This window comes from Fukomys damarensis, unplaced genomic scaffold, assembly GCF_012274545.1.
Source record: "Fukomys damarensis isolate Sample0158 unplaced genomic scaffold, DMR_v1.0_HiC HiC_scaffold_5, whole genome shotgun sequence".
In the NCBI taxonomy this organism is placed as follows: domain Eukaryota; kingdom Metazoa; phylum Chordata; class Mammalia; order Rodentia; family Bathyergidae; genus Fukomys; species Fukomys damarensis.
In genome coordinates this window covers 51,544,374-51,570,256 of record NW_022900917.1, presented here as the reverse complement: position 1 = coordinate 51,570,256, position 25,883 = coordinate 51,544,374, and the positions used below count along the sequence as shown (strand labels likewise).

Here is a 25,883-nt window from a genome sequence, read left to right as displayed (position 1 = left end):
AACAACATAGAACTCCACTTATAACTCTTATCATATAAAGTAAATATTATAAAATCTTCACCATAGAAACAGGGCATATCACAGCAGTTTTTGTGATGGTACTGTTTTTGTAAGTGAAAATTTTGCTGCTTAAATTTATTTTCTTTTTTCTTTCTAAACTGTGCCATCTAAAAATCCCCTTATGAGAATAAATTCAAATGAGCATGGAAAGTAAGTCATCTAGTTACTGTGAAATCAGCAAGGCTGTAACACTTCTTTCATTTTACAATTGGTTTTATTATTATCATTAATAATAACAGAACATTCAATGACTCAAAACATCAATTATAGAAAAATGCATACGAAGGGCTTTACTTTTGAAATGATTCACAGTGAGGAGTACTGTATCAGTAGCAGAGTTTGTGAAGTAGTTTTATTTTTAAGGATCCTTGATTTTGCCAAAGAGAGCTGAGTATTATTTTTGGATGTATTTAGTGAAGGCCTTGTATGAAATAGAAAGTTTGGGCTACTGTCCAGAAAAGTCACTTCAAAGTGAGAAAAAAAAGGTCGGCTGTAATTATACCTAGTAGTTGTATATGTCAATTTTATTGGTTCTATTTGGGTTCTTCTAAATTCATTTGAGTAGGGCTGTACCTTTTGGAGAAAACAAGCTGCTAAGGTAAGGTCCTGCTGAATTAAATGTCAGGGGGCTGTGCTAAGTCTTATTTTATTTGTATTCCATGAATTAATCAAATATCTTCAGTCATCTAGAATATGTCTAGGAACTTGTGTTCCTTGAAAATATTATATCCTAAGAAAATTTCATTACTTGAATGGATTTTGGAAATCATTTGGAACCGTGTACTGGGTATTTGAATTTTATCATTTTAAAAACTAGTCTGTTAGACTCAGTTGTAATAAGTGGGAGTTTTTCCTTTTTGAAAAATAAGTGAAGGAGCCAGATGTTGTGGTACTAGGCAACAACCACATAAACCTGTAATCCTAGAAGTCTGGGAGGCTGAGGCAGGAGGATCACAAGTTTGAGCCTAGTCTAGTCCACTTAGTAATTTAGCAAGACCTTTCTCAAAATAAAAAATCAGAGGGCTTGGAGTTGTAGCTCAGTGTGAAGATCTTGGGTTCAATTCTTAGTACCAAAAAAAAAAAGGAATGAATTATTAATAATAAACAAACGAACAAATAAATAAACAAAGGACATCTATTAATGAAATTTCTGGGGTATAAGAAATTCCTTAAAAATACCTTACATCTTATAACATGATAAGTGCTGCACAAAAGCCTAATAAATACAGTTCAATGTGGAGAATACCAAACTTTCACATCACAATTTTAAATATTCTGTCCCATTGCTAGATAAAAAGACATAACATTTAGTTATACCACTGCTTAATTTCACTTAATGTTTATAAAATTTCTCTATCTTTTAAAAAATGTATTCCAGAAGTCTTTTTGCCTAGAATGGTGCTAAATATAAACCATTTCCCTAAAGGCTTATTCAGTTGATCCTTCAGTGGCTATCCTATCTGCGTTGAAAAGAAATCTTGCTTCTGTGTGGTAAGGGAGAGAGCATGCGCTGACTAACCAGTGAGTAAGGAGAGCATCTACACATACCAACTCACACCATGAATGTAATTATTATGTGTGGCAAATATGTACAAACAAGCAACTCTTAAAGGCAAAAACTAGGTGAAAGAAGGAACATAGAAAAGTAAGTGGAGTACTGAATTTGGCTTTCATCTTGAAGATATCACTGAACCAGCTGGGATACTGGGCTAAGAGCAGACAGAAGACAACGCCCATGGCTCATCAAAGGCAGGGTGTTTAAAGAAGGGCTCTGTTAATGTCGGGTATTAAAAAAATTAGATTCTCAGGGCAAGGGTAGAGTGAAATAATTTTCCTTATAAGTACTCTCTTAGGACCTGCAAGGGTAATTGCTCTGGAATCTTGTAAGAAAAGGAGAAGTCTCTTTGATAATTCACAAACAAAAAACCATATTTGCAAATATCTGCAGCATTACACGGCTGGTATGAAAAAGTTCAAGCCAAGTGTGATTCAAGATTGTAGTGGCTGAAGGCATCTAGTGGAAGCAACCACAAATCCTCTTTGAAGAGAAACTATGAAGTGGGAAATAAATATAAATATACTAATCAGCATGTAATATGGCAGAGACGGAGGTAGCAAATAAGAAGAAAAAGTTGTGGAGGATAAGATGAGAAAATTTAACACTAATCCTTTCAGATTTACAAAATACAGAGTTACAATAAGGGAGCAGGACAAGGGAAGAGGCAGTATATAAAAAATGATTTAAAGAAATGATGAAAGACGGGGATAATGAAGTACAGGCTAAATATGAGGACTCCCACATGTATCATAGTAAAGCTGCAAAACACTAAAGGCAAGAGAAAATCTTGATCCCACTCTGAGTAAAGGAAGATTACTTTAAAAGAAAGGCAGCAAAATTCTTTCTCAAAAGGAACGGTGGAAATCAGGATTGGATGGAATAATACAACATCGTCACAATTTTAAAGGAGAATAATTGTCAATCTAGAATCATAAAACCAGCAAAAATATTTTTAAGGTAAGCATGTTCCCAACAGACCCTAACAAACGACTATTTTAGAGCTATAAAGAAAAGCAATTATCATGCAAAAGAAATATGCATACAAATAAATCTGGAGGAAAATAGAATTAAATAAGAATAAAAATAATGTTCATAAAAAGTGTTTCATAAAGTTTATTAAATTATAGAATTTAATCAAAACAATTAAAACAATGGTTGCAAGAGCTCTCAATATAAATTAGAAGGCAAATGCTTAAAGTAATCTAAGATGGGGATAAAGACGTTTCTGTGGTTATGTGCCAGAGGAAGATAATAAAATAAAATAAATATAATTTTTTTTTTTTGTTTTTTTTGTTTTTTGAGACAGGGTCTCACTGTGCAGTTGAGGCTGACCTGGAACTCACTATGTAGTCCAGGCTGGTCTTGAACTCACAGCGATCCTCCTGCCTCAGCCTCCCGAGGGCTGGGATTACAGGTGTGTGCCACCATGCCTGGTTTACTATTTCTAATCTTAAAATCAGAAATAATGGAATGAGAAAAAGAAGACTAATTTTTTTTTTTTTTATAATGGGGATTGAACTCAGGTCCTTCCGCTTGCAAGGCAGGCCACCAAACCGCTGAGCTAAATCCCCAGCCCAACAAGACAAATCTTAAGGAATATAAGAATGAAAAAGAACACATTTGTGGTGCAAAAGCATCATTCTAATAAACACAGATAATTTAGTATTTATGTAAATATAAATGTAATAAGTGTCCTATTTAAAAGTAAAAGATCTACTAACTCTATGCTATTTGCAACAGACACATATGAAACATAGGAATACTTTAAAGAAAAAAGCTGAAAGGAAAAGGAAAAAAAATACTGTGATTCTTAGCCCATAATTTTCTTAAAGGAAAAAACTACCAAAAATGTGCTCGTAATTCAACAGACACTTTAAGACACTTAAAATATCTGGCATTGTAAGTCCTGGATTATAGGCTTAGAACCACAAGCTGCCTAAATTTGTTATTTCTTTGATGTGTTACTGTATGTCTCATTTATAACTTAAAGCTGTCAACATAGCTCCAGAGCAATCAAAACCATGGGTGTTTATAAGGTGATAATTAATTCTACTGGTATATTTACAATATATCTTTCTGTCAAAACAGAATTATTTAATTTAATTGTTCAATTAGATAAATGGGACTCAATATGTAACTGCTTAAAAAGAGCACAAAGTGTTAAGAGGGAAGGTTTAAAAGCTGCTTTTTCTGGTGTGGAACTCAATATTTGGAGTTGCTTGTTAGAAATGATTTAAATGATCTTTTTGACTTAATGCTGTTTCACATTTAGCTGGAGCTATTGCAATACACATCCACATAATCTCCCACTCACATATAAAGAAAAAATTCCAGTGAAATCCTTAGGTTTGATAAAAATGCTTGAGCATTTTCATGAGAGGATTTTCCTAGCAATTTCATAAGTACGAGTGGAATGAATGCATAGAAAAATTCTGAATTGAAGAGAAGGTGAAGGACAATATGCAGACATGGAATGGTAGAGTGAGCTTGAGATGGAAAATGTACCTAAACTAAAAAGGAACCTGAGAGTGTTTGTATAGCCAAAATCTCATTTTTACATTTGGTATATTCTTGAGAACTACATCCCTAAGCCTGACAAATCAATAATTCAAGAATCTACCACTACAGAGTATGAATTTTACCATTCAATGCTTCCACAACATTAATAAAAGACTATAAATTATTTTGAGATGCAAATATTGAGTGATTAGGTAGGAAACCCACTGGCCAAGTTTCACACTGGCCTGCAAGCTTATGACATAAAAAATTCATGCCTCAATGCAATTACAAAATATGGACAAAGAGGTTAATAGAAAATAGCAAAATTTGTAAATATAAATTCTACGAATTTCAGGTTTGCACTCATCCACTCATATAAGTTGAAGAATGTGGAAAATGCAATTGTAAGTAAGAATAATCCTTCCATTACTTTGCATTTATTCAAACCTGTTCTATGAACTAGTATGTGGTCTATCTTGGAGAATGACTCATGTGGAGCCAAAAAGAATATATATTCTGATTTTGTGGGGTGGAACACTCTACAGACATCTATCAAGTCCATATGTTCAAAAGCTTGGTTTAGTTCTAGTATTTCGTTGTTGGTTTTTTGCCTAGATGATCTGGCTATTTGTGATAGTGGGGTGTTTAGGTCCCACACTACAATTGTGTTTGTGCTTATTTGAGTTTTCATGTTACTTGATATTTGTTTTATATAGCTAGGGGCATTAATACTTGGTGCATATATGTTTATGATTGTCATCTCTTCCTCTTGAATTGTTCCCTTTACAAGGATGTAGTGGCCTTCTTTGTCTCTCTTAATCAGTTTTGGTTTGAAATTTGCTTTGTCTGAGAATATAATTGCAAATAAGATCTTAATGGTATAATTGACAACGTGTAATAGTAATAAAAGGGCTAAAGGTGTAGGGGAAGTGGGAAGGGGAAGTGGGAAGGGTAAGGGAAAGGTAATAAGGGAAAAGAAAAAATATGAGAAAATGAAAAAAATAGAAATAAAGTTTTTGTAAATAGGGAAGGGTGGAGGCGGTGAAGGGAGGGCAGGGGTATGGGGGAAAAATGAGAACCAAGACCTCTCATGCAAAGGTACAAGAGCCCAAGGATGGATGTAACTGTACTGCATACCTAAATGTACCAATAAACTCAATGAGAAAAAAATGTAGTCTAGTAACAGAAAACAAAGAATAATCCTATATGAAATTTACTGTCAGAAGATGTTACTAATTTTGCATTTAACTTCCTGAAATGTCAGCAAAGGATACCAATAAACTCCAGATGCACAAACTGATCTTTACCATGAGCAGAACATTAATTTTTTTTGCAGTATAGTACATATCATCTCTCTTTAGGAATTGACTTAAATCCCCAGGAATAATCCAGTATTTATATCCCTTGCCACAAGTGAATCTTCAGTATTCATATTTAGGTCCAAGTACTCATTGGTTGTTACGTGCTAATTACAATAATCTATATTTTCTGAAGAAAATTATTTTGCCCTATAAACAGTCAGCTAATGTCCAGGCTTTCACTAACCTGACACACTAATTCTGTAGTATCTGTTAGTCTCTTCTTGCCTTTTCATTTCACTGGTGAGACTGTCTCATTGACCAGAGGGTTGGAGAAATTGGTGTGGGCAATGCTTGGTTGGGAAGCTCTTCTGGAATTGTATCTAGTGTTTGTTTTAATTAGGTGTGGAAGACAGCAAACACAGAAATGACTGTCATGAATGTTGTTATAAGCTCTCCAGGATGAGAAGACATGGCCTGCCAATCGGGGTCATGTAGGGAAGCACCCCAGTCAGTGAGGATGCAGAAAAGTGGCCAGGGCAGAGCATAAATCAGAGCATCTGTAGGTGGTTTTGTGGTAAGGGATGGGTGAGGCAGGGTAGGCAAACTGTAAGATTAGGATTGGAGAGTTTGAGCAAGTTTCTGCAGGCTCTGAGCTAGAAGGCTGGTTCCTACTTGTGGAATACATAGCCCTGGGGTGAGAGGACAGGAAGAATAATGACTTGGTGGGGAGTTCCATAAAGAAGAAGGTTAGGGTGTGGACTTTGGGTAGGTTGCTTTGTTTGTAACAGGGGGCTCACTCAGGAGTCATTTGCCTCCTACTAGGTGTTGGCTATTGCCTCTGATGAAGGACAGCTTTTTTGGTTCTCCAGGATTAAGTTTTCAAAAGTCAGAATGTTAAGAATACAGAAAATAAGAAGTTTTGATCAATTCTCTGGTGTGAATAAACTGTAATAGTACATAAGATCCTAATGAGATGAATGACATTGTGAAATGGGAAGAAAAGGGCTAAAGGTGTAGGGAAAATGGGAAGGGTAGGGGAAGGAATAAGGGTAAGATCCTAATGAGATGAATGACATTGTGAAATGGGAAGAAAAGGGCTAAAGGTGTAGGGAAAATGGGAAGGGTAGGGGAAAGGTAATAAGGGAAAAGAAAAAAATATGAGAAAATGAAAAAATGGAAATAAAGTGTTTGTAAATGGGGAGGGGAGGAGGGGTGAAGGGAGGGCAGGGACAAGGGGAAAAATGAGAACCAAGACCTGTCATGTAGAGGTACAAGATCCCAATGATGAATGTAACTGTACCACGTACCTAAAATGTACCAATAAACTGAATTAAAAAGAAAAAAAAGAATACAGAAACTAAGAAGATATGATCAATTCTACAGTTTTATCTCTATCATTAGGCTGAATAGTTCTATGAATCACCTTTAAAATTCATTTGGATCTTTAAAAATTAACATAGCTGCTAGAAATTAACCAAATAGACGAGAATCACAGTGTTACCTTTAGGAACATATTGACAATTTAATGTTCTCAAAACCAATTTCTTACAAGAGTGAAAAGAAAACAGAGTGGCTGACATAAGTGACTCTTAGTAAAAATATTAAGGAAAAAACAAAGAGGAGAAATATTTATTACTTATTCAACAGTTACTATTTTTCTCAGTAACTAGGTATAAGAATCCTTTTCACTGGTATACATTTGAAAGTTGCCAAAAATAATTAAAGCAATCAAATAATTATTTTCATGTTTTTAGGTGAAGGTGCACTTGGTTTTCATGCAGGCATTTTAAAAGTTGCTTCTAATACTCTAAGGAACTACGTTTTGCTGCTAATTTTCCAGTCTACAGGAATTTGAGACCCATCCTCCCATCCAGATAACTTAAGATGAATGGCTCTGCTCTGACAGACAGACAGAGACAAGCACATTGATATGGAGTTGACAAAAGGTGTACCTCCCACCCTTTTTTGTCAGGAAGAAGTGGTTGTGTTGAATATTCTCAAGGGTTTCATCTAACCAAAGTATTATAATGCACACATGCACACTTTTTACTGTAACTTGATGGGCTATTGCCTATAGATGTTTTTGAATGGGTATAAATTAGGCTTGATTTTGGAAGTTGAGTCCTACAGGATTTATTTCACCTTATTCTATGTAGAACATACATTTTGTGGATGCAAATGACTTTTATACTTAGTACAACTGTTTTGAAAGGATATGTTTGAACTTAATTGGCCAACCATATAGCTTGTAACCATCCATTCAGTTTGTAACCTTATACTTCATGTACCAAGTGTATGTTCTTCATCCGTGTTTCTCATTTGAAGGACAAACTTGTACTCCCTACTCCATAGGTCAAGGAAGGTGATAAACATGGCTCTAAAAATAACCTAGTCATACCTTGGAGGTATCATCGCCTTCATCTTCATGCACTGAACTGGATGGCGAAGGAGTTGCAGACTTGCTCCCTGGAGGTGAGGGGGAGTTGTGGGGCACATTGGTCCCTCCCATATTCAAGCCCAGCTGGGCACTCAGCTGGGACTGGTTGATGGTGGTCAGCTGGCCGTGCTGCATCAGCCCTGCCTGCTGCCTGATGTCTGTGGGCTGGCCCCGGGGTCTCAGGGCTGCCATCTGAGGGTGGGAGCTATATTGAGTTCCTTCCGGGTTCCGTATATCTTGCATCTGCAATAAATAAATACAGAAACAAATACATTTTTGGAAGCATGTTTCTGGCAAAAAATTCTGCAGACTCCAGCATGTCCTAATGAGCTCTGCACATGTTAATTTTCCCTTGAGTATAATAATTCTTACATCATATATTACCTTAAAGAATTGCAAAAGATGGGGATGGCAATGTAGTTCAGTAGTAGGGTATTTTCCCTGGCATGTATAAAGCCCTAGTAAACATCACATTGCTCAATACTAATTCACTGGGCTGGGGATTTAGCTCAGTGGTTCCATTGAAAGCGCAAGGACCCAAGTTCGATCCCCAGTACAAAAACAAAACAAAACAACAAAAAACTGATTCATTGTATTCATAACATTTCTGTACTAATGACATGTACACATATATCTTGTATATATACATTTATAGATTTTATCTACATGATTTCAGTTTCAAAATATTAATGCTTATTATATTGGCTAAACTATACAATTATTAGTGATTACAACCATTCACTAAACCTTATATTTAGTCTAAGCATTTAAGATAGATTTGAGAAGTTAATAAGTGTACTATTGTTTTCCAATCTAATTCTTTATAGGATAGTACTGAACAAAATGATCTCCAAACTCCTGGACTCAGAATGTTTAGACTGTTATCAACCAATTGATTCATTGACTATTCAAGTGATTTGGACTGGATGGTCAGATTTGAAAGTAAAGCTCTAAAACTACAAGGTCACCATGTTAATCCATTATGCTATCTGGGTCACTGCTTTTTAGCCCTAATGAGACTCACTCTTGTAATTCAAGCAATGAGTTTTGTCTCAGCAAGGATTAGTATTAAAAGCACCGGAGGATGAAGTGCTTAGCATTATCTAGAGGTCAGATGCCTTGTGTAGGAGGAGTATGGTGGATTTCACTTAACATTTCTGCAGTATTTTCAAACTTAAAATAATGGAGACTATTTCATGGTGCTTATAGACACAGCTCAGATTTATCATGATGAGGAGGATTAGGGAATTCAGGTAGTTATAGAATGAGTAAGGGGAGGGAAAGAGAGAGAGTGAGAGAGAGAGGGAGGGAGGAAGGAAGGGAGGGAGAAGGAGAGGGAGATAAGGAGACTGGTAAAAGAGAGGGGCAGCAAAGTAACATGTTGTTAAAGTTACAGGTTGGAATTGAAAGATCAAGTTAATAATGTTATTTTACTGTTTCATAAAAAAGTCCCACATAGTGTGAGATGCTTAGTAATTACCTGTCAGCAAATGTAATTGTGACATGGAAATAGTGTGAAAGTTAAGTAAGTTAGTCATAGAATATTTTTTCATATGATAATAAAACTATTGTCTGCAAATGCTCTCCAATCATATCACCAATCTAGTAAAATCCATATGAAACTGAAATTGTGGCTGTTCAGGGCCCAGGGACTACTCTGCACTCACTCTCTGTAACAGGTTTTCCACCTTCATCCCATTGGCCCTTTCCTAGATTCTTTTCAGGCTCCATCTTCAGACTGTTCTAGGTGTCCTAGGTTTCTGGCTCTTTTTGGAGAAACTTCAGCTAGATACAATTTAATAGCTATGTATGTTGCTTTCCTATCCCAAACCAAGATTTTTCAATTATTCAAATTGCATTCCTCTAATTCTTCAAAGATAGTTCAAATTCCCCCATTTAGTCCATCATTAGGCAGTTTTTACTCTCTAATGACATATTTTAGAGCTTCAAGGGTGCTTAGAGATACTCTGTGGGAAAGGAAATTTGGCAGGGGGAGTACAAAGTAATATTGAATATTTGTTGAAAAAATATATAAATAAAATATAAACAAATGAATGAAAGAGTAAAATCCAGAGAGGTTAAATGATTTGATCTAAACCAGAGTTGGGGTTAAAATCTGCACCTTCCAATTCCAGTCTTTAATACTGCTCACTGTATTAAGAAACTGATTCAAAATTTTATGTCTCCTACAGATAGAGTTATAGTCAATGAAAGATGATTATACCTTTCCAAATGTTGTTTACTAAACTCAACCACTGATTTTGTTTCAAGTCCATTCATATTTACTGAATTTTTATGTCTCCTTAGATGTTCACATAATTTATACAAATTTGATCTTCCTTATGACATAGCTTTTGCAGATTTGACATACCTTTTGCCATTGACCCAAGGTACCACAGAAACCAGAATCGCAGCAATTTGGGAGGCTGAGGCAAGAGGATCTCAAGTTTGAGCCTGGATAGCAAGACTCTGGCTCAGCATATAAAATAGAAAAGGGGTTAGGGATGTAGCTCAGGGTAAAGACCCAGGGTTCAATCACCAGTACTACAAAAACCAGCAATAAAATACAAGACTGACTTTTTAAAGCACATGAAAGAGTCAGGATACAGGAAATATTTTTTCTAGACTTACTCTCAATGTTGTAAAGTGCTATATCTTTTTTCTTAGATTACTAACAGGTAGAATAGCTTTTATTATGGGCACAGAATGATGGCAGTCAACAAATGAACACTATCTTGTATACTGTAGCCCCTCTCTCCCAATCTGAAATCAAATAAAGCACTTTATGTTCACATTTCAATTTATATATTTATAGAATACATTTCATAGGCTTATGAATTAAAAGTATCCAACCAGCAAAATCATACATTAACTAAATTATCTTTTTAAAACATTTAATACTTGATATCTTCATTTCTCCTTCACATAAATCTCAAGTTACAAAGCACAAACCAATATCTATTTTGAGCCCACTTCCTCTCATCATCTCAGAAATCTCATAATTTTAATATGATATTATGGGGGATGATTTCCAGATTGATTTTCATATAGAGTTTCTAGACTGATGACAACAACAGAGTTGTTCAAACCTTCCAAAGGTTTGAAGCAATCTCATCTTATAACACCTGTTTCTTCCACTGTTTTGCAATCTTTTAAATGGTTTCCTTTTGTTAACTTGTGTTGTGGGTAGACCCCTAATGACTAAAATCTGAATTCTTGCTACTATACTGAAGAGAAGGAGGAAGGTATGGCTGCAGAGAAGCAAAGAATCAGTACACTGAAGGATGGTGATGTGTTCAGGACTGGACCTGCTTTCCACAGATTCATCATTGTTTCAAAATATTATATCACTAATGGTGTTCAGGTCAGGCAGACAGTGTCTTTTTTTTTTTTTTAAGCACAGTCAGATACCTTCTCTCTCTTTTGGCCTAGGTCTCTACCCTTGATCATGTCTTTTTCTTGTGCTTGTCTTCCATCACTCAATAACTATTGTCTGAGCATTTTTAAAATTTTTAAAAGAAATTTTTAAAAGAAGAAAAAACTCATACTTTGCTCATCAATTTGTGATTGTTAATAATTTATTGTCTTACAATTTCCCTTTGATGTAGCCATATAGGTAGTTGTTTTGCACAAGTCTACAAGAGGAAAGATTAAATGCTCTCTAATATCTCCAGTGACAAAGGTTGAGGTAGAAGTGAAATATGCTTATTTTGCGAACATGTGCTTTTTTTTGGTTAACTATTTCATGATGCCGTAACTCTTTTGGCATATGCAAAAACTCTATATATACTTCAGAGTCAAGTTCAAAAGTCAGTTCTTTCACACAGCTCTAAGAACCTTCTAATTCTGAGCTGCCAAAGCACTTTCTTTATAAGCTGTTGCTTTTAAAGTTCTGTCTAATGTACATGTACATCGCCAACTGTCATTGACAAGATCAGGCCATGATGAAGGTATGTTTCAATCACTTCTTAGTTCAGTGGCATTCTAAGTACTAAAATATTTGCTGTGTCAGGGTATAACTGAAGGGATAAATAAGTCAGGAAAAACTGACTTAAGAAGTTTAATAATTTTTTCCTATGACTTTCATCTAGTATTAGTCATAAGTTGCAAATATTTGACTAAAGTCTGTTTCCATTTGTGGCAGAAACTTTAAGATGTGTCCTTTGACATTCACTGGCCTTTTACCTGAGGAATTAGCCTCCAAAATTTACCTACAAGCTCTAGCAGCTGGTAAAGGATGGCGTGTATAGCCTCTCTTGCAGCTATATATGGCCATGCCATCCTGAAATGTAAATGAAAGCATTTGGTAGTATTTCTAAGAAGTCTCCTTAAATGAAGTGTTCACCATCTTTTATTTTTTCATTCTTCCTAGCAAAAGTGTGGGACAATGATTAGAAATTAGAAAAATGTCTTAGAATAAGAGGCAGCCTTCAAAGAATTTTGAAAAAATGAGAGCAGTGCTTAAGGGTCTGATTATTTTGGAACCTAATCAACTACTTCCTATGGGAATTTTTAATGAGACTGTCTTTGCATACTCATTCTCATTTATGATTTTATTATATATAGCTGAATATAATCATAAACAATGCACTCTAATAGATTATAAACTGAGAAAAGGAAGGATAAAATCTTTTTCTTAATTATTGTAGCCTTAGATTTTTATAGCACTTATCTTGGCATGTTGAAGGTACTCACATATATTTCTTGAATTACACCAAAGAGATATTTTGGCCTGGTACAATCAGGATTGATGATGTTAGCTTCAAAGAAATAGTAGTGTTAGACCTTGACCATTTGGGATCTTCCTTTGCTAAACACTAGGCTCAAATGTCTCAAAGTAATTTCTGATGTGTGTATTTGTTATTTTGTTTATTTTCAAACCAAGCATATTTCATTTTGTTCTGGCTAAATGTCCTGCATTTATCCCACTAGTATTTTAGTTGAAGTAGCTCTTAATATTCATATCTCCATTTAGGAAATTCAGTCCACTTGAAAATTGGGGCTAGATTTCACTTTTTTGAAAACCAGATCTGTTTCCTCAAATTTTCAGATTGTTATTGAGAACCAAATTGTTTTAAACTTATGGGAGGGAGTTAAAAATGTCAATTAAAATATTGGTTAGGGATTATAGTGATAAAGTGGGGGAGATTTCAACTGAGTTCTTCAAAACCTTTATCTAATTATTGGAAGAAAAAAGTTCCATTAAAATCAATCAATCAAGAAAACAAAACAGATACCCTATATTTTCCCTCATGACCTGCCTTGTAACCCTGGGTGTGATGCTGATGTCACATTGCTTCTCACCCTTGCCCATTATCTTTCTCTTAGGAGTGCTAGACTGAAGCTCAAATGGGAAACTTCAGGCACTATATTTGGTATATATATATCAAGTGTGTTTTTGCTGTATTTTCCTTGAAAAGGAAAAGAGAAATGCTCATGCCGCCCATCTCAGATTATCATTTTAAAAAATGAGCATCATTTTGGTGTAATTGGAATACTCTCCTCCCCCTCAAAAAATACCCTTGCAATACTGTGTATTGTATGAGTGACTCAGTGGTGTCAAACTTGCAGCCCTGAATGGCACAGAACAAGTGAAGGCCTGCCTATCAGTGTTTAAAGCTGGATGTGTTTCGCAATCCTTTTTGCATCTGTGCAATTCTTTTGGCTATCAGCATTCCTCCCAGTCCAGCAAGACAGCCATGAAAGCTATCACTACCTCTGCCTCTAGCAGACAATCTATATCAAAACAGTTGTACACATAAAACTCTAACGATGCCTTGGCTCTCTTGTTCCTATCCAGCTGTTTGAGTGAAAAGCAGTTGGTGAACAGAGCTCTGGAACAGGGGTAGCCCCAAGGCCTTATTTGCTAATGGGGCTCACCAGCTGCTGCTTTCTGTGGTCTATGCAGGCACTGCCTGGAAGTTTGCCAGATGCAGCAGGAGCAAGAGAAGGAGAAGAATCTCTGAAGCCCTTGCTTACCCTTGTCTGATAGGATGTGGCACCTCTCACTGTGGAGTGCTTCCCCAGGATGAGGAGGAGACCCCGTGGTCTACCTGTGACAAGGGCTTGTTCTCTGTCCCTTTTATACACAGTATCAAACATACGAGTTCTTAGCATCTGAAGAAAAACTTCTGAGCCTTGCTCCAGGTTGTCCATGCCGCCTTGCATGATTAATTAAAGCAGGAAGGCAAAACAGTTTCATTTTTTTCTTAGGAATCATGCATTCTAAGTGTCTATGAGAAGAATGTAAATGTTGGCATTATTTAAGCCCCCAATTTGATTACATGTTTTTGCCTGGGATTCAATTAATATGTAAATGTATACACCAGAACAAATGTGTGCGTAAATTTAATAAACAAATTTTATTTATTATTCTCCTAAATGCATTTCCAAGAGAGAGCTTAATTACTTGTTGTTCAAACAAATTAAATAAATAGCCTACGTGATTTCCTAGTGTGATCTATTTATTATTTAGAAATGTGTACTTTTAAGTAAATTTAACACTTTTCCTATTAGGCTGTGACAATGAATACTGGACATTAATGTCAAAATAGGGATGGGCCAGGGATTTAGCTCAGTGGTGCCACTGCCTGCCTTGCAAGCGCAAGGTCCTGAGTTCAATCCCTGGTACAAAAAACAAAACAAAACAAAACAAAAGGAGTAACAAACAAACAAACAAACAAAAAAAAAAGGAGAGAAAAATATGGAAAAACGCCTATGCAGAGCTCAGGCTGTAGTTTTAAAGATTAATAAAAGTAAGGTTCAAAAAAATAGGCCATTTCTAAGAATAGAAATTTTCTTCAATATTTGAAGACAAATAACTTAATTTTTACTCTAAATTTCTGTAAACAAAATTGCTTTTGAATTTAACATTTTGAATCTTTACTTTTTTCCAAAAAACAACAAGAGTTATTAAGTAACAGATTTCTTTATGGTATGCTAAAGAGGAATATTTGTAGTTTAGATGGCTAAGTAGTTAGAAAGTGAATATAAAAAAGCAAAAACTCTGGAGCATAATTCATTAGATATTTGTCACAAGAACAAACAGTTCCCTTTAGAAACCACCACATTTGGGAATTAAAACCACCTCAAGAAACAAAACACCCATGGCCACAGGATTTTTCAGTGATACTTCACCTGCAACCCCCTTTAGACCATGGTCCCTCCTCCCTGTGCCCTCTTTCGTGAATGGGTGGGATCTTGATTATTCAAGGGATTTTACAAACAAACAAACATTACTGGAGAGACTTAAAATTGATGGCTAAAATCTCAAGGGCTAAAGACTATTTCATCGAGTTTGTTTTTAGTCCTCTTCCAGAGATGAGCTAAAAATCAGATGTTAAAGAGCAGGAAGCACCAGAGGGATAGGAATGAAGACCCTCAGCACCCTCCTCCGTGTAATTGCCTGGGCCTTCTCCTCTCCAGAACTTAACTTCTATTTCTGTCACATCCAATCATCCCAGAAAGCAACATCTCCATTCCTCTAGAGCGTGTATCCACGTTCATTTTTGTAAGCAACTGTGGAAGTGGCCTTCCTCCATTTTATGTGCTTGCCCCTCCTTTTGTGAGAAGTGGTGTGCTTTTGTGGAAGGAATCCTGCTCATGACAATAGGTTGCCCCTGTTTCCAATGCATTATTTTATTTTTCTTGCTTTTAAATCTCATTTTCCACCTTTAAAAAATGGAGATAATTGTTCAACAATAAATATTTATGAAGTGTCCACTATGTGCCAGGCACTGTTCTAGATACTGGATAAACAGCAGTAGCTGTGAAGACCAAATTCTTTCCCTGTAGGCTTCTCAGTTTCTGGTGAGGGAAACCACCAATACAATAAATAAACATCATATATTATTTCCTTGATGGTGATAAATTTTAAAAAAACAAACAGGAAAAAGTATATTGAATTTAAACTAATATTGCTAGCATTAACGAAAATAAAAAGTATGAATGAGTTTTCTCAGAAATAAATATAGCCAGGTGCAGTGGTGCATGACTATAATCCTAGCTATTTAGGGGGCTGAGGCAGGAGGATTGCAAGTTCAAGGCCAGCCTAGGTAATTTAGCAAGACACTGTCTCAAAATTTTAAAAGCACTAGGGATGTAACTCAATTGTAGGGCACCCTTGGGTTTGATTCCTGGTACAAAACAAACAAATTTATTTTTGTGGTCACCCTTGATTTTCTTTCCCCAATTAGTTGTAGTTTGTGAGTCACTGACACAATTGTGACCGAGCAGTCTAGAATCTGTGGGGGTTTTCCCTGAGATGAGCAGGGGCAGTTTATGGTCACAAAGTACATGGTTTCACTCAGAGAAAGTAAACAGCCCTGATAAAATCTGACCTTATAACCTGGATTTTAATAGCTCCCTGATCAGGCTAATAGGCTAACTGGAAGATGCATGGTTCAAAGAAGTTTTATTATATAAAAGATTCTCCAGTTCATAGTACAGCACTTTTTCATGAATTCTGCACATATAATTTCACTTTGGATTATTACTGTGGCCAGGAGGCTGTGTGATATGGCGATGCCTTTTAACTGCAGTTCAACATGGGGAAACATCCCATTTCTCATTACATCATGCCAGCATTATTTTGTCTCCTGCTGTAATTTGTAAACTTCAACATCAATATTACCACTCCCAACACGCTATGCCTTCAAAAAGGCTCCTTTGTCCAGAATATACAGGGAAAATGTGTACATAAACAAAGGGCAAAGTTCAGTTTTAATCAACAAAACATATCTCTCCTAACTCCAATTAATGGCAGGAAAAGAGGAATTCATAGATTAAAACCTGTCTCATGTAAAAGAGTCTGGAGGACAACGTGGCTCATGCTTTCATCCCCAAACATCTGAATTAGCATTCCTACAAAATTTTACATTCACAGTGATAGGATAGAAGTCTATGGATCTTCTTGGGTCTCCCTAAAACTGAAATCAATGAACCTCTTGAGTGTTTTGTACTTGTACTACAAAGCCTGGGCTGTGCTTTGCTCACATGGAAAATCATCTTACACCAATTGTATCCAAACATGCTATTGTTTGGTCCCATTCGATTCACTTTAATGTGCCCAGAGAAGGACCTAAATAATGTACCCTCCTTTCAGAATACTTTCAAAGGACTATGTGCATTGAAACCGAAAGAATGGATTGGAAGAGCAGGTGATAAGAAAATTGGGAAGTACTCTGAGACATGGCCTCTGGGAGTTGAGGCTTACCTACCAGAAGTAGCTCTGTGTATTTATAGCAGCACAAGTCAGCCAAAGTGGTTCTTCATACTATATTTGAACCTGAGAATTTAACTTGCTTTCTCATCCTTTCCACTGGAATGTTAACGGGATGCTAATAAAAATGGAGATGTCAAGTGGAACATTGACTCCTTTACATCAGTTCAGAACAGTGATATTCGAGTTCATTTGAGACTCTTAAGTCATTACATACACGTGACATTCAGCTTCAAAGTACATCTCAAGAAGCAAAATTAAAATCTTATATTCATCTTGCACCAGACAGCTTCTTCATACAGAATATTTGTGTGCTCCCAACTTATTAGGGACTTGAAAAAAGCACAATTTTAAATTAGTATTTTATTATGGAAATCATCCAATAATCCTTTTAATTATATATTATAAGACATTAAAATAGCATGAAACTAAGATAGGAAAAGGCTAGAAATCATGTCTTATTGAGCATGGTATTAATAAATTAGGAAAATCAATCTGAGAAAATTACAATGTCTTTCAGTTCCTTCAAAGTGCACGACTCTGTAAGTGACCTTAAGCTCCTTTAAAACAATTAAAAGATTCAAATATTTGTCTGCCAATATTTTATAGCCTGATAGATAATAGGATGAACACAGTAATATACAGTCTGTATGTTTCTGGGTATACCTAATTTAGCTAATATTAACAATACTCATTTATGCTTTTATATACTTTGAGTCATATAAGGTCAAGGTCTCAAAACTAATCATAAAAACTACTGACTGCTATTCATGCTAATATAATAACACTTTCTTTAAAACAACCGCCAATAAATTTCATTATAAAAAGTTATTAAAAGGGTTAAAAACCTATTAAATGTCAAAGAATTTACCTGACTTAAACTTCTAATAAAGAAAAGAGAATAGGCTTTCTCTCTGAATTATTTAAATCTTTACTGACTGTGCATTGAACCATGAAATTAGAAAAGTGTTATTGGAAGTGTTCTGTGGTTTTTATAAAAGTTGGAGCCCAGAATGTATCAAGCCACAGTCTTTAACAAGACCAGTTAAAGCAGTAGGTTTTAATCCTAAATACATGGCTTTTACTGATACAAAGGTCATAATTAAAACTCTATCCTGTAACTTGGTGATAGTAAAATTATTATTAGAGAGGCACACATGTTCATTTAGAATATATAAGCTACATGCTCTAATTTTAATTTGGACAAATATCTTTAATATTTTTTGTGGGGGGAGATTTCTGTGTCCAGTAACATAGATTTTCTCAACCAATAATTAGGTTTTAATAGTAGCTAATTTTATGACATTAATGTTAATTTAAACTATCCATCACTTATAAGTTTAAAACCTACAAAATACATACAGAAATTAGATAATTATGGATTATAGTGTTAAAAAATTACAACCCTATATGATAATAGTCTTGTGTGTCAGGTGGCATAGGATAAATTTGGTGTCAAATACTTTTAAAAATAGCAAATATGTCTTTCACATTTAAAACCTATTTCTCCAGCAAACTACACTTAACACAAGCAATCTAAATGGTTGTGTACCCGATAAGTAGGTCACTGTTCACATATCAGTCTCCTTAGCTGCTCATGCCCAGTCTTTGGCTGTCCCACTTCCGCGTTTTTAGTAATAATGTCTAATACTTACTGATCTCACTTTATATATCAATCACAGTGCTTAAAAGTTTACCTGCACTGTCGTACTGAGCCCTCACAATAAGCAGGTGAGACAATCTCAGTCATCAGTGCCATCTTCCCCACGAGGGACCAAAAGCTCAGAGAGGGAGTAGAATCAGCCAGGACTTGTCAGAGGTTACACAATCTCAAAGGCTGTATAGAAACCGTGACACTTATATTATTAACCTGGTGTGTAGTCTCATGTTTTTCATATGTTCTTTTTAATAAAAGATGGTGGAAGGGCTTGCTGGTAAAGATAAAATTAGAACCTACAATGACTGAATTTGAAACACTGATTTCTTGGGTAGGAAATTCAAATTAAATATTATTTACTGAACACTTACTCTGTGCCTGGTACTAGGAGAGTCTCTAGAGAAAATAAAGACAGATAGGACTGTTCCTTGGAGGCAGGCAGGCAAACACAACATAACACACATCATCGGTGGGGATTAATAGTAACCAAATCTACATCACTATAAAATTGCAAAAAATACTGCCGCAACAAGGAGTCTGTCTGCAGCGCTCCGGGAAGCACTTGGAATTAAGAACACATATTAACACAGGAAGACATATGAAGAATGGGAATGAGTGGAATTCAACTCTGGAAGTGATATACTACTTGACACAGGCACTCTCTGATTGTTGGACAGTCGGCATATTTCTGCTACACTTTCATAAAAGTAAAGATTCATCTGAGATAATGTGAAACAAAATGGAACTAAAATAAAATAGCACATAACTTTTCATCTGAAAGAACAGTCAAGAATGACATTCAAGTAAAGGAAGACTTTAAACCTTAAAAATTCCATATGTAATCAAATCATATTTAAAAAAATATGACCAAGAGCAATTTGACAGTGTGATTTTGGGTAGAGAATTAGCAATTTGATCAAGTGTTGCATCTTTTAAGTGTTATTTATTTGTAGTTTTAATACTACATATGAAAATTGTTCTAACTAAAAGAAGCTAAAAAATAAAATTAAAAACTACAATAATATTTGATGCCAACTTAGCAGAAGGAGCCCTTGAGCAGTCCCTAAATATGGATCTAATATTTCAAAAATATTTGAGTTTTTCACTGGGTCCTAAAAAACATTTATGGCTACAGCAATTGTCATCAATTTATCTGTATCTTTACACTAGCAAAAAATGTGGCCATATGAATTAAGCTTTCAGAGAATCACTGACTCAAACATTTTGATCAAAATCTTTCTTTGTATGGGGTCCCTGGTCAATCCATGACATCCACTTGCTGGAGAGTATGTGATTTCAAGGAAAGAAAGCAAACAAGACACCTCACAAAATAGAGCACCCAAATCTTACTGTAGGTTCATACTGGGTTCATGGATTTATTGTATGAAAATGTATGGAGTCTGAGACAAAAAGGGAAAGGAATAAAGTTGAAAACATTAATTGTGAAGATAAGCATTATGTGGATATGGTTTACTTAAAGTTTTCTTTCTCTGTAATAGTGAAAGACTAGATGATCCCCAGGTTTATAAGAGCAGGCATCAGGCACCTTTAAAACAGAAATCTCTCTGTATACATTATATTCAATTTTAGATGAAGACAGTTCTTCAGATTTTTCACCAGGCATCATGACTCCATCTGATCTCCCCGAGGAAGGTGGTGGAGGAGACACTGGGGAGCTGTTGACCTTAGACACAAGAACCTGAAGGAGCCATTTCTATGCCACTGTATGCTTTTTTAATGACCTAAAAGATATCTAACCACAGGAAGGGGACAAATACTCATATGGAATATGACCTTTGAATATGGCCCCATGACAGGGAAGCTATTTCAGAATAAAAATTCAAGCTACAGTTAAGTTTGAATATTCATGCCAATAATTTGGATGCCACAGGTTCAATAAGATGCTCAACTCTTCCCAGGAAAATGGGTGTCCTGTCCCTCCTAATTTAATTTATAGTGAATTTAGCATCCTAGGGTGTTTTGTGGGGTTTTTTGTTTTTGTTTTTGTTTTCTTTAAGACAGGGTCTCACTATGTAGTTGAAACTGATCTGGAACTAACTATGTAGCTCAGGCTGGTCTCGAACTCACATCAATCCTCCTGCCTTAGCCTTCTGAGTGCTGGGTTTACAGGTGTGTGCCACCATGCTCAGCTGTAGGGTTTTTTTATTTTATTTTATTTTTAGTTTCAATTCTCTTTGGAAACTTTTCTAGAATGCTTCTGCCCACTTTTCTATCCAAATATGCACCTAAATCTAAATGAATTTATGTACATATTGTTTTTCATGTATTTTGATCAATTTCAAGAGTATATTTTTCTCTCAATCGTCATTTTGCAGTTTTGTGGCTATGGAATGTGGAACAGACTGGACTTATTCACCTATATGCTGATGTGTGGACATGTCCTTCTTATTAAATGTATTTTTGGTTCATAAAACACCTTGAGGCAAGAAAATAAAAGAAATATAAGGCTATTTCAACTAAGTGAAAAGTTCATCTGGCTGAATTTTAGTAGATATTTTAATAAACATGGAGTTTTTTATTAGAAGCAATAGTCATTTTATTTATTATATTTATATAAATATATAAATATATTTATATTTTTATTATATTTTTTCTAACAACAAAAAGGACTTACTTTCTGTCATCTTAAATAAAGCCTAATGCCTATTTGAGGTGAATTTTCATATTGTACTAACCAAACTACTTAAACAATAATAAAATCCTGTACTGTAGAAGAGTGTCCTTGCATTTGGTCACACAGAGATTCCTGAATGAGAAGGTGTGCTTGTGAAACAATCATTAAACATTAGTTCAACTGTAAAGTTTAACAGGGCAGAGCTCTGGTCATTGAAAATTATTATTATTATTATTATTATTATTATTATTATTATTATTTATTTATTTATTGGAACCGGGTATTGAACTCGGGTCCTTGTGCTTGAGAGACAGGTGGCAGAATCACTGAGGTAAATCTCCAGCCCCAAAATTATTTTAAGCATTGCTTAATTGGTACACTGATAAACCCCAAACATTTCAATTATGTGAGAATAAAAATAGCATTATTTATTATTAAATCTTATTTGCAACATAGTAAATGATAGGAATTCCTGTTCTATTAGAATTTACTTTTGGATACAAATTTTTATGCTTTTCACTCTTGTCTTAAATAATACCATGAGGTGATACTAATACGGGTTAGTTTTTCCAAAATGATAACCTTCATCATGAAAAAATATAAATTGGCTGATTAGAGAAGGATTAAAATCTTGCTACCTGGCTATGTGTATACTGGCACTTGCAACTCAGTGGTCCCTTTATTCCCTGATAACAAAATAATTCAAATTCCAGTGTCAAATTGAGTGGCTTTTAAAAATGTTAAATATGTTTACTACAACAAGGCAAGACATTTCTTGCAAGTTATGAAAAATGTACTTTACTCATGGGTAAAATGTAGTTTAATGATATGGAAATAAATTCATAGTTCCTTTGTATTTACAATTTTGTGTCTAACACATACTTAATACCTCTAGCATAATTATATGACCACAAGATGCCAGTTGCAATAAATGGGGAAATTCTCGATTACATTGATCAAATGGAAGAAAAGAGAGAAACTCATACCATTAAAGTTTAGAGCCTATTATAAGGGAACAAGAAAGAATACCTATCCAGCAGTTTTTAAATTTAAAACCATCCGATCATTTTTCTGTAACTACACTTATAAAAGCTAATAGTATTTTCCAGTAACAATTTATTTTCTGAAGAACAATAAATGTTCTTGGAAAAGATAAAAGTCAGAACTTTTTCAAAAGCTGCATTACATTTTTTTTTCCTCTTTCATAGGCCAGGGGTACCTTAGTTGAGGACTGCTCCCCTTCCCCCAATTCTTATTGGTTGCTGACTATGGGTGACACACACATTTTTGGGCCAGATTTGGGGATAAGGTCTAGAGGAAATAAAGAGAAGATTTTGAGGTAAGTTTGTACCTTTCAATGAGTCTATCAAAAAGTCCATTCTTCCTCTCCCAGGCATCTTTCTCACGGCACAATCATAATGACAAAAGTAAATTACTGAATATATAAATAATTATGGGAAACACTAGAGGAGTTTCTAATGCAGGAGAATTTTTTTGATATTTTACGTAGACATTCAGCTTCAAGAAGAAAAAGTCTAACTCTCTATTCTTTTTTTTGGAGGGGGTTATGGGGGATCGAACTTTGGTCCTTGTGCTTGTGAGGAAGGTGCCAGAACACTGGGCTAAATCCCCGCTCCTAACTCTCTATTCTTTATGTGTGGGTTGCATGCAATTATTTTCCTCCAAAGAGAAGAATATGAAAAGGGTAGAGAAAAGCAGAGTAAGTGTATGGTGGATAAACCTGACAAACACTATCTTAGGTGATTAAAGCTAACTTAGTGATAACTCATAGTACTAATAATAATCCTTGAAAAGAAGTGATCAAAATGGGCACCTTTGTGTACCTTCCAAAGACACAGTGCCTCACTCATATCATTAGAAAAGCATTTGACACAACCCAATGGATGAATAATCTATAATGTACCTAACTAGAGCCTCTCAAAACTGTCAGAAGTCATCAAAAACATGGAATGTCTAGAAACTGTCATTATTGGGGGAAGTCTAAGGAAACATGATGATTAAATGCAATGTCATATTCTAGGCAGAATCCTGGAACAAAAAAGGGACACTAGGAAAAGCTGACAGTATCCAATTGAATTATAACTTTACATAACAGTAAACAGTAAACAGTAGTTGCTTGCTAATGATCTGTATCTTACTGATGTAAAATGTTAGAAACATGAGTACCTAGGTCTGAGGTATTAGACTCACAAAAAATTTTATAATGAAACACTTTTCTAAAATAAAATATTTATTAAAATAAAGAGATCTGATTTTACTTTTCGAAATTTGAATATTAAGCTCACAAAAACTCACCTATATGAGTTTCCAAAATTCTTTATGACATTGTACTTGTTGGTGTGATTATAATTATCCAAATATTTAAGCTGATTGAATCAGAATGTATACAAAGAAGATTGTTTCTATATACATTAACTATGAAAGACTAAATAAAATATCATCAGTTTAATATTTGCTGCTTCATTATATCATGATACTGTAGGAGACTATGAAAAATAGTGTAAAAATCCACAAAGAAGCTTCAAATTGTCTCTCGAGAATCTTTAGCTTCTTGAACCACTGTAAAGGAATCTAATGGGAATTTTTTTATAGACATATTTTTCCAGATATTGCTCATATTACAAATACCACATAGAGTTGAGAATATAGAACACTAAGACAATGCCTTGGTCATGCCTCAAATTGACTGGACACTTCCATGCTTAATTGTCTTTTTCACCAAGTAACTACTGTCTCCTACTCTTCCTGCTACATTCCAACAGTTTTAATTTTATGCAGAAAGAAGTTATCTGCATTTTATAATTTCATATACATGACTCAAATTGTGACTAAGCATGTCAAGCCCTGGATTTTTGTCACTGTTCAATTGTGCACCTCTTTGGAATTCAACAGAACATTTTTTTTTAAAAGGCCCTGAATTTCTACTAAACATTGGTGGGTTATATTTACCAGAATATCTGACTACTTTTGTTATTTGCTTATGAGACAGATTCTGTTTAACTTCTAGAGGTTGCATGAATACTGGATATTTCTCCCCCATTATCAGTTTGAAGGCAGAATCCAGAGATTTCTTGAGTGACTTGTCTCTTCTGAAAGAAATATATAACCTGAATGCTAGGAAGCTTTGTTCTCCGTGATGGATGAGGGTCTATTGCTGGCTGGGCATAATAGAAAGCTGGTTCTGTCATTAATCATGCAGAAAGTAAACAAACTTCCAGTGTCCCTTTTTTACCTATGGATTGTCCCATAAGGGGCTCCACTTGTGTGCACCTGACATCTACCAGATTCATAAGTCCTGGAAGTGTGTCAACTGGACAATCTGTTTTTTCTCTCATACCTAAACTACACCCTTTGTGGATTTTTAAAACTTTGGTACTACAAATTTAGTAAGTCTTAGTATTTCTTAGTTTCCACAGAAATACAAGGGTGGCTTTTCAGAAAGATTAAATTTTTATTTTGTTTTGTGGAAAGAAAAGCGTGAGGGATGTTTTGAGTATGTGTGGGTAGGCAGTGGTAAGAATATATCTGTTCCCAAGAACATTTTGGTTTCCTAAGATTTTGTGAGCATGAAGGTAATGCTGGCTTCTGGATTCGCCCACTTGAGGCATTTCTGAGCCAAGATTCAAAAGTCAGAGCCAAGGATGAGAATCATACTCCATTTATTCTTCAGAGGAAAATCTATTTGTATTGGACTCAACTCCCAAAGAAGGATATCTAAAAATTGCAATCGATGTTGCAAAATGAAGGCAAAGTTTAATTTTAATCTACTTTAATTTAAAATGCAGATAACTGTGCTACAGAAATCTTTTAAAGTAGAAAACAATGTTTCAAAAGGAGGCAAAAACCCATAGGCTGTCCAACACTGAAAGACTAGAAATTCCTGTTATCACCAAGTTTTGTAGCTTGTAAAAATCTTTATCTCTTGGCCTTGAAGGGTAGATCTAAATGCTGGAGAGGCAGATTCTACATTTTGTTTGTCCTAGTGAGGGAAGATATAGAAGGCCTTTGGCTGAAATCTGCAATTCATGATGCCTTTCAATAGTTTGTGTTTGTGTTAGTTTGGGACTAAGTTCAAGACCTTGGTGATTGTGACTTCTGAACTTTGGAGAGCTTTCTCCAGATATTTCTTTAATTTTTTTTTTTTTTTGTTACAGTCAAGGTAGTGGCTTCTATCAGGATGAGCAAATACATAATTTATGGACTCCTTAGTCAAGAATTAATCTTCCTTATAGAAACTCTTTTTAAGTTACTTAATGACTTTAAGGATTCAAATATTACACAGATTGTCCATCAAGAGAGGAATGCATTAGTAGTTAGTAACTCTTAGTAATGGACCATTACTTATCCAAGATGATTTTGTGGGTACAGGATTTTTTTTTTCTTTTTCAGGTCAGGCTATGCCACAGCCTAGATGCAGAAAAATGATTCCCTCTTAGAATAGAAAACATCCTAAAAAGTGGAACATAATACATCACAAAGGACATGATTTAATATT

General features: G+C 35.1%; 1 protein-coding gene across 1 annotated transcript in view; it reads right to left on the bottom strand.

The window, feature by feature from the left end:
• Positions 1-25,883, bottom strand: part of Tox (thymocyte selection associated high mobility group box) — a 308,403-nt gene that overhangs the window by 40,326 nt on the left and 242,194 nt on the right. Inside the window, exon 4 of the mRNA XM_010640588.3 lies at positions 7,817-8,098. Within this exon, the coding sequence (XP_010638890.1) occupies positions 7,817-8,098 (282 nt within the window). The remainder of the gene's footprint in view (positions 1-7,816; positions 8,099-25,883) is intronic.